This window comes from Littorina saxatilis, linkage group LG5 (genome assembly GCF_037325665.1).
Source record: "Littorina saxatilis isolate snail1 linkage group LG5, US_GU_Lsax_2.0, whole genome shotgun sequence".
NCBI classification, from domain to species: Eukaryota; Metazoa; Mollusca; class Gastropoda; order Littorinimorpha; family Littorinidae; genus Littorina; species Littorina saxatilis.
In genome coordinates this window covers 33895511-33905664 of record NC_090249.1, presented here as the reverse complement: position 1 = coordinate 33905664, position 10154 = coordinate 33895511, and the positions used below count along the sequence as shown (strand labels likewise).

Sequence of the window (10154 nt, the reverse complement as noted above, 5' to 3'; positions counted from 1 at the left end):
AACGTAGAGGGGGGAATCGAGACGAGGGTCGTGGTGTATGTGTGTGTGAATACGAATACGAATACGAATACGAATAAACTTTATTGTCATGAAACGTAATGTTTATAAGACACGGGAAGATAAATAACCAAATGATTACATTTTTTTTTTTTTTTTTTTTTTTTTTTTGGAAGCAATTATATACAAATTCTCCCAATTTAGTTTGTACTTTGTCTACTTGCAAAAGTTGGCTTGGTACATCATATGAATATATGGGTAGATTAATTTCACTCATGAAAGATTTTCGTAATTGGTTGTTTTCTATGCAGTTATCTAGAAAATGTATTTCATCTTCTATTACTCCACATGTTTCACATAATCTATTTTCCCTAGGTGTATTGCTGTATCTACCAGTTTCAATTTTCAGGTCGTGGGCACTTATTCTCAGTTTACACAACGATTGTTTATATTTTCTTTGTTTTATGCATAACATAATTATATGGTTCCGTTTTATAATTTGTTACTATTTTTTGATAAAAATTTAACTTTGGTGAACTTCTTATTTGACCTTTCCAGAATTGTATATATTGGAGTTCCAATTTTTGACATATAACATATTTTAACCTTTTGACATTAAAAGTGGATTGATTTTTCCACACATGATCTAATCCAATGACTTGTAACAATTGTTTTACAAATGATATCCATGGATATGTTTCACTGCCTTTGGTGTACATAAGATTATATGTGTGTATGTGTGTGTGTGTGTGTGTGTGTGTGTGTGTGTGTGTGTGTGTGTGTGTGTGTGTGTATGTGTGTGTGTCTGTCTGTCTGTGTGTGTGTGTAGAGCGATTCAGACTAAACTACTGGACCGATCTTTATGAAATTTGACATGAGAGTTCCTGGGTATGATATCCCCAGACGTGTTTTTCATTTTTTGGATAAATGTCTTTGATGACGTCATATCCGGCTTTTCGTGAAATTTGAGGCGGCACTGTCACGCTCTCATTTTTCAACCAAATTGGTTGAAATTTTGGTCAAGTAATCTTCGACGAAGCCCGGACTTCGGTATTGCATTTCAGCTTGGTGGCTTAAAAATTAATTAATGACTTTGGTCATTAAAAATCTGAAAATTGTAAAAAAAAAAATATTTTTTATAAAACGATCCAAATTTACGTTCATCTTATTCTCCATCATTTTCTGATTCCAAAAACATATAAATATGTTATATTTGGATTAAAAACAAGCTCTGAAAATTAAAAATATAAAAATTATTATCAAAATTAAATTTTCGAAATCAATTTAAAAACAATTTCATCTTATTCCTTGTCGGTTCCTGATTCCAAAAACATATAGATATGATATGTTTGGATTAAAAACACGCTCAGAAAGTTAAAACGAAGAGAGGTACAGAAAAGCGTGCTATCCTTCTCAGCGCAACTACTACCCCGCTCTTCTTGTCAATTTCACTGCCTTTGCCGTGAGCGGTGGACTGACGATGCTACGGTCTTGCTGCGTTGCATTGGCATTGCGTTCAGTTTCATTCTGTGAGTTCGACAGCTACTTGACTAAATGTTGTATTTTCGCCTTACGCGACTTGTTTTTCTTTCCCCTCCCCCTTTTATGAATGTGTATCACTTTTAGTCTAGTATGCCTGTGCCCATGACATCATCCAACCACTTCTCTCCCCTTTCATTCATTTCCGTTCCTAGAGTTCCTTCCCTTTTTTGCGTGTTCCCCTCCATTTTCTTTCAAACCTTGTTCGTTCCGTGTTGCGTCTGCTTTTTGTTGTCTTTTGTGTTCTTGTTTTTCCTGATGAAGCTTCCATAAGCGAAAATTCGTACCGTCTTGTCTCGTTCTTGTATCGGTGAGTACAGTATTCCTTTGTTTTTTTAACTTTGTTCATCTTACCACAGTCACTTCGTTGTTTAGATATAAAAACATGTTAAAAGATTTTCTGATAGAAAAACGTCCATGGATTTTTGACATGTTTGAAATTATAGTTGCCTATTCTTTGGTTCGCAACAGAAAGGAGAGACTGCGGTTAGAAAGTAGATTATAACACCTCGAGCCTAAATACACAAAACAAATTATACACCTCATTTTCAAAGCTCAAACACCCGTTAAGACCGCATGAAACAGACCATCGCTTCATCTCTCCCCGGTTTGATCCGTTCGTAAAGTGCACATATTTTTTGGCGCATTATATAAGGCCTACATAGTGCACCTGCACCAGTCGTTTCATAAGCGACCCAATAGATCCATAGAACAAAATCTACCAATAGCTATGCTGGCTTCAACACTGAACGACCGTCAGGGAATTTAATGCGCTGGGTGTCTGCCAAGCCATAAAATCCACCCGGGCACTGCCATGCTTGAGTCTATAATACCCGAGTATCATAAGCTTTAAACTCGCAAACAAAGCTTGAGCCCCTCACTTTGACGTCGTTTGTGATTCGAGTAATACAGACGGTTGTTGTTGTTGTTGTTGTTGTTGTTGTTGTTGTTGTTGTTGTTGTTGTTGTTGTTGTTGTTGTTGTTGTTGTTGTTGTTGTTGTTGTTGTTGTTGTTGTTGTTTGTTGTTGTTGTCTTTCGTCAAAGACCAATTCGTGACAAGGTCTGGCTGATCTGGGCAATCAGACAGTGGCCAGTACACTGTTACTGGCTGTTATGGCTGTTTTGAAAATGCCGTGAAAGTTTGTACGGTTTCAGCTCTCGACGAACATTCAGTCAAGATAACGTTCAAGTTCATGTTTAGCGTCTCAAATATATTTGTTTAAACCTTTAAGTCTCTTAATCTATGAGATAGAGTGGCAACTTCGTGGCCAAAAGACAGAATTGTGACCTAGAATCCGATGTACTCAAACAAACTTTTCGCGGTTTTCAACGGGATCTTACATAAGACCAGATACATAGATAGAAGTATGTATGTCTCTGATAAGACACAGAGACCTGGAATGTTATCGTCAAGAAGACTTCACAAGTCTCCAGTTCGACTGCAATAAATCATAGTGTCATGCGACCCTGTGAGTGTCTGTGTTAGCTGGGGTCATTCGGAGTGTATGAGGTTTGCAAAAAAACATGTTGTATCCTTGTATCCTTTTACTATGTCGGCAGACGTATTCGACTATGTGACTAAAACATTCCGTATTACTTGCAGTGAGCCAAAACAGATGAATACTTTTTTTCAAGCGCCTGTACACATGCAAACCCTTATACAACGATCGATCGATACGTTTGAGTGAACACACATGTAACGCATACAACTCTTTCGCGTGTCTTGCCATGAGTTCGCGTGGACTCTAGCTGCTGTGATAGTACCCTACTGCAACAACGATACACAATGAGCTCCGACTGCTAATACCCTGCAGCAGCTCCTGAATACAGAATTAGTCGACATCGTCAGTTGTTTTTCACATGTGGCCGAGCCGGGTGGACAAGGTTTTTCCGCTGACGTAGAGGACATTTGCAGTAGGACGGTACTTGGGTACTGAAATCTCGTGTTACGAGAGAAGTGTCTCACCTTCAGCAAATAGTGGAAACACGCTCAGTCCGTTCAAGTGTCAAAGTAAAGAAGACCCAGGAACATACTCAGAGGTTGGAATGTGTAATGGTCAAATGATGACGCATCTCCACTGAGGTGAAACGGAGTGTGTCGACTACCACGCATTGATTAGAGACGAGAGTTTGAGCAGCTAGACGACACATGTTTGGGAGAGCTACACTGACAAGGCAGTACATGTACTATTAGTGGTTTAAAGAGCGATGATTCGAGTACTGTTTTGCTATTGAATGCGGGATTTTCTGTAGTTGTGTAAGCAGGAAGGCGTGTTGAACTTTTGGTGAGACAGTGTCAAACTTGGGTGGTTGAAAAAGTGAATCCTCAGTAAAGGTAAGATCAGTTCCTGTTACAGAATGTGTGTGTGTGTTTGTGTGTGTCAGTATGTGTGTGTGTGGGGTGTGTGTGTGTGTCAGTATGTGTGTGCGTGTGTGTGTGGGGATAGGTTTGTGTGTGTGTGTGTGTGTGTGAGTAGGGTTTGAGTGTGTGTGCGTGTGTGTTTGTGTTGGGGTAGGGTCTGTGTGTGTCTGTGGTTATAAGTCTGTGTATCTATGGTTATGTTTTACGGTGGGTTTCTGTTGTTTTTGGTACTGGTGTGGTAGTGGTGGCCACTGCTGCTTCAAGTTTTTGTTCTGCTTCTTTGTGTTTCTATTCCTGCTCTTGTTTCTCCCTGCTCTTTCTCCCTGGTCTGACGAAAGAGAGCAGTAGTTGATGCATTTTATAATCATCTCTCAGTTATGGTCATCGCATGGCGCGCGTAGATAATAACCTTAAGTCAGATTTTGTCGGAAACCAATTACATAGTTGCTTGTCGCTTTACCAAGCAACGACCTGCGCAAAAAAGCAGGTTTATATCCTGTTATTCTGTTCAGTACCAAAGAAGTCGTGTTGTTTCTTCCCCTCCTGGTCTGACGCAGTAGCCTAGTTGATGCATTATAATAATCATCTCTCAGTTATGGTCATCGCATCGCGCGCGTAGATAATAACCTTAACCAATTATAGTTGCTTGTCGCGTTGCCACGCAACAACCTGCTCAGAAAAGCAGGTTTATATTCTGTTATTCTGTTCAGTACCAAAGAAGTCGTGTTGTTTCTTGTCAAGTGAAACACTGCCGGTCGATTCTCGGAACAAGGTTGTTAACACTGAATTGTGATTGTAAGTTGAAGAAATGTTTGAAATTTGTATTTATGTCTTTTAAGTTAGTATACGTATGTGTGTCTGCATGTCTGCCTTTTGTCTGTCTGTCTGTCTGTCTTCCTGCTCATATAACCTTTACCTGCCAGTCTGTTCATCTGCATGTTTGTCTTATGCTGTGTGTGTGTGTGTGTGTGTGTGTGTGTGTGTGTGTGTGTGTGTGTCTCTCTCTCTCTCTCTCTCTCTCTCTCTCTCTCTCTCTCTCTCTCTCTCTCTCCGTTCCCCTATCCTTCCACTTACTCTATACCGTTGTATACGTAACAATTAACATGTATCTGGGTTTTTTTCAGCTAACCAAGAAAGTTCCACAAGCCAGATCTTCCAAGAAACCACTGCAATTGTAAAATCAAATAATACTTCAAAAGAAAAACTGTGTCGTCGAAATAAAAGATCAACAGGCTTATAACTATGAATTAGACACCGTTCACCGTTCTTTGCGTAAGATTTCGGGGGAGAAACATAGCCTGATAATTGTGATCTAAACACCGTCTTAAAAATTGTCCATAAAGTGAGATTTAGAGAGAGAAGCATCATGGAAAAAAAAGAAGCATCCGGGAGGTCACAGCAGGAGAACAGCAAACCCGGGTGCCTCACACGAATCAGTAATGGCATCACCAAATTCTTGGAAGGAAACTTTGATAGGTAAGTTATTTGTTTCTGTCCTTCTTTATTTCTCTCTTTTTCGTTCTTTCATTCTTTTTTCTTTCTTTCTGCCTTTCTGTCTGTCAATCTTTCTAATCTTTGTGGGATTCTTTTTAAATTTAGTCAAGTTATGACTAAATGTTTTGACATAGATGGGGAATCGAAACGAGGGTCGTGGTGTGTGTGTGTGTGTGTGTGTGTAGAGCGATTCAGAGAAAACTACTGGACCAATCTTCATGAAACTTGAGATGGGTTTTTTTCATTTTTGTGATTAATGTCTTTGGTGACGTCATATCCGGATTTTTGTGAAAGTTGAGGCCGCACAGTCACGCCCTCATTTTTCAACCAAATTGATTCAAATTTTGGTCAAGCAATCTTTGACAAAGTCCGGACTTTGTGATTGCATTGCAGCTCGGAAGCTTAAACATTAATTAATTAGTTTGCTCATTAAAGTTGTCATTAAAATGTCAAAATTTTAGGAAATAGAAAACAATGTTGAACGAGCCTTTTTTCACAAGAAATTCTGATATGTATAGGCCCCAATTTTTTTCTTCCAGTGCTAGTCTTTCCTGTCTTGTTTCATTTGTTTTCTATAATATGCATGCTGTCTTTTACGAAGAGATTTCTCACGTCGTAGATAAGCTTTATCAAAAACAAGAGACAACAAAATCTAACAGATAAAAATAACTTCTTTCAAAAGCAACTAGCCTATCTATACTCACATACTTGAATAAAGATGTGGGTCAAAGCAGATTGAAGGTGTTGCTATCAAGGATAGGAAGGGAAAGAGTGAGACCACTTATAAAACAGCCCCCACAGTTTTATAGATATGAATATCTTTTTTAAACAACCTCTTCTTACAAAATAAAAAATATATACAATGTCACACAACCTGTATACACATGTGAATCTAGCTAGATGCTTTCCTTAATTAGAATTGATGGGCATTAACAACATAGTCTTTTTTATGCTGATTCCATTTTCTACTGATTTTAAATGCAGAGCTACGTTGATGTTCAAAGCCACCAACTCCTCACGAACGATGTACGGAAATAACTGAGAGAGAAATTTAAGGTTTACGCCCTCACGGCAAAGCCATGAGGCATGTTTCCGGATTTTACCCCGACTTTAATGAGATACACAAGTGTATGCGTGTTTAGGTGGTATCAGCCATCTGCACTTATGGCAGTATGACCGAGGTCTTTTACGTGCCACTGTGGTAACACGGGGATGGGACATGGATACCGTCTCTGGGTCTGCACGTAACTGCCCGTGTCCGTCCCGGCCCGGATTCGAACCCACGACCATAGGATCACAAGTCCAGTGCTCTGACTCGAAAATAACGCTGAACCCTTTTGCTTTTACTGAGGCAATCTTTCGTACGTGACATTGTAGGCCAGTCACTAGCAAAAGGTGTGTCTGAAACACATGAACAAGGAGCACGTTTGGAAAGTTACCCTCAATAAAAGCAAGAGTATTCACTCTTTTAAATCCCTTGCAAACGTTAACCCGACAGATTTAAAGGCATATGTACGCGCTCCCGTGTTTACAAAGTGTAGTTTGCCCACAATCGATGTCAAACGCACCATAAGACCATGTAATGACGATATGTCGCCATGCGCGGACCATATACATGCATTACAGCTTGTTCTAGCCTCTGAAAAAGTGAGGATGTCAACAAAGACGCGGAGTTATTTCCCTTGCGTCAACGTTCCCTCTGTTGGCAAATCTATAACTAAGACGATCTAGATCAAAATAAAAATTCAAATATCTCAACATTTAAGGGGTCCTAGACCACAATATCTTGCAGGGAACTTAATTTAGCATGTCTCCAGCTGTTGGTAAAGCAATTAGCGTGTATAGTCATCGAGTACATATGGCTTTAAGCTGTCGTACTGCCTTTCATATTATACTAAAGTAGGAGAGCCCTACCCCTGTCATGTGCCTGTGGTCAGAGTATATTCTGACACCCTTGGCGTCACATCTAGATCTTTCATTCCTTCGTTTTTCCTTCTCGACTTCATTCCTTCCTTTCTTTGTATGGCAGTAACACAGATATTGTTTTGCGTCCGCAGTCGGTAAAACAGAGACACTTCTTTCAAATCGATGAAAATGTTGTCGTCATTATGGCAGTTCCACCGAACTTGCTCATGATGGAGGACAACCTTACAATAATTCGGAAATATGCGAAACCGTTTATGGCAATTTCGTCAAATTTGCCTTCGATGAAAAATGCTATCAAAATTCATGCATTATGTGTATCTATTAGAAAAAGAGTTATACAAATGATATGTAAGGTTCATTCTCAGAATTATGGCCCAAAAGCGTGAATGGACATGGAAAAATGAAGTTAAAAGAAAATGGTTGAAAACTTGATTTGCAATAGAATATGATGTAATCAAACTATGAGGGCACGTAATATAAGCGTTCGCTTGAGTTCGTGTCCCTATTAGTTCTCGTTTGATTAGTCACTTGAGAAAAAGTGACTCTATGTAATCGGTCAGTGTTAGTCTGTCCGGCCGGCCGTCCGGCCGGCCGTAAGTAGACACCACCTTAACGTTGGACTTTTCTCGGAAACTATCAAAGCGATCGGGCTCATATTTTGTTTAGTCGTGACCTCCAATGACCTCTACACTTTAACGATGGTTTCGTTGACCTTTGACCTTTTTCAAGGTCACAGGTCAGCGTCAAAGGAAAAATTAGACATTTTATATCTTTGACAAAGTTCATCGGATGTGATTGAAACTTTGTAGGATTATTCTTTACATCAAAGTATTTACATCTGTAGCCTTTTACGAACGTTATCAGAAAAACAAGGGAGATAACTAGCCTTTTCTGTTCGGCAACACCTTGCAAAAAAACTGTATCACAAGACCAAAAAAATATACACTGCGCACGGCATTATCGCATACAACATGATAGGAACCTTGATTTGTGTTTTTGGTTTATTGCTTTTAATGCATTTTGGAGCCTCTGCTTGTAATTTAATTAAACAAATGAAAAAAGCAGAGATCCCTTTATATTTCCCTTATAGCTACACTGGACAGCCACTTTAACAAAACATTACTGAACATAATGAAAGGATCTAATCACTTCTCCTTTTTCATGTGTCAGTGTTTCAGCTCAGAATCTTGTTTTGAAAAAAAAAAAAAAGTTCCTGCTTTTATGTGTGTGTTTGTGCACTTTTTATATAGACAATAAACTTAATAAGAAATACATTCAGAACATAGTAGATAAGACAGTAGTTATCTGTAAAATTTTCTTCAATTATTATTTACCAATGTGCTTTATGTTGTTACTTATTCTCATAAGAATAATGGAAAGAAAAAGTTATCCCCCTTGAAATTGTATGGTTTGTAGAAAAAAGTTACCCCCCTTGAAATTTATGGGGTTGTAGTAAAAAACATAAATAGAAGTTCAGTTTTTAAAATCATAACTTACAGAAAGTTACAAGAACCTGGCTACAAGTATATACAATGTCAAGATCCTAAATAAAAAAACTCTTTGTTGGTATTAATTTGTTTTAAAAGCTGATTCTTTATATGAAAAAGCTGACAAGCGAAAAGTAACGTTGCATAAGCCTGAGCAAAGTAGGACGGAGCTCAAGCACGCCCATGCTGGGAAAATGTAAGGTAGGGAAAAGAACACACTTGGGAAAAGTGTTATGTGTGCTGTCCACTGTAATGTGTACTGTGTATGAACTAGGGTTGTGAGAGGTCACTGACATGGTGTTGATGCAAGTAACGGAAGGTACACGCCATCGAGACCTAACTTCTGACCCGATTCTGAACGTAACAGTGACGATCGCTTGTCATTGCAAGCTTTTCCGTGTTGAGGGCGATTTCCCGTATCAGTTCCAAAAATCTGGAGAAAAAAACGTAACGGATACGGGAAAATCCGTATCAGTTGACAACTCTGATAATGTTACCGACACTGAGCTTTCAGTACCAGAAAAGAAACCGGCTGTCTAAAGTTAAAATTAAAAAAACAACTAAAAACAGGTGGGCTATCAGGGACTCAAAACAAGTAGGTTTTGGTCTTGGCTTGACTCAGTCTTGGCTACACATGCATTACCTTTTTTATTTCCTCTTGGCTAGCAGAGACAATCAATCAAGGGAGTTAATCAGTAATTCAAGACTGAGTGCCGTCTGCTTCATTTAAAATTGAAGAAAAACAATTAAAAATCACTTGTTTGCAAGGAAATAAGTATGAATTATTTAGTCAAATGTACACTGAACCTTTTGCAGTGTAATGTATAATTAATCACAGTATGTTGAGAAGTTGCTAGTCAATTTATGTTCAGGTCTTGGTCTTGACACAATGCCGTCTGCAGTAGTGCATGTTTGGTCTTCTTCAGTCTTTTTATTAAATTTTTTACAGAAACTGATTCTTATTAGGCTAGTTGTTATCATGATAATCACATCATCTGTTACTTTTCATTTTGCTTGTGTTTTGTTGTTGTGTTGAATAATGCTGTTCTGTTTTTTTCTTTTTCCTTTTTTTATTTGATAGTATTTACCATTTGAAAGATTTCTGTTTATTTAACATTAGAGTGCTGTTTTATTCCATGTTGAAGTTCACTACCTTTTCTCTTTAAAAAAACAACAACAAAAAACTTCTCTGTTCTTTGTTGAAATAACATTTGCAGACGTTGCCAGCGCTGCTTCATTTTCAGTGCCACACAGCATGTCCGGTCAGTCATTTTGTTTCTGTTAGTGCTGCTTTCTTGGGAATGTTTTCTTGTGGTCAGTGTTGCCACTATTTGTACCAGTCATTTTTT

General features: G+C 38.5%; 1 protein-coding gene across 2 annotated transcripts in view; it reads left to right on the top strand.

Annotated features, from left to right (window-relative positions):
* The first annotated feature begins 1669 nt into the window (after window positions 1–1669).
* Window positions 1670–10154, top strand: part of LOC138966941 (patched domain-containing protein 3-like) — a 50892-nt gene continuing 42407 nt past the window's right edge. Inside the window, exons 1-2 of one of the 2 annotated variants that reach the window (XM_070339349.1) lie at window positions 1670–1846; window positions 5023–5374. In XM_070339349.1, coding sequence (XP_070195450.1) covers window positions 5265–5374 — 110 coding nt within the window. In that variant the 5' untranslated portion in view covers window positions 1670–1846; window positions 5023–5264. Of the gene's footprint in view, window positions 1847–3243; window positions 3872–5022; window positions 5375–10154 lie in introns of those variants that run through there. The other variant, XM_070339348.1, reaches the window with a different exon arrangement.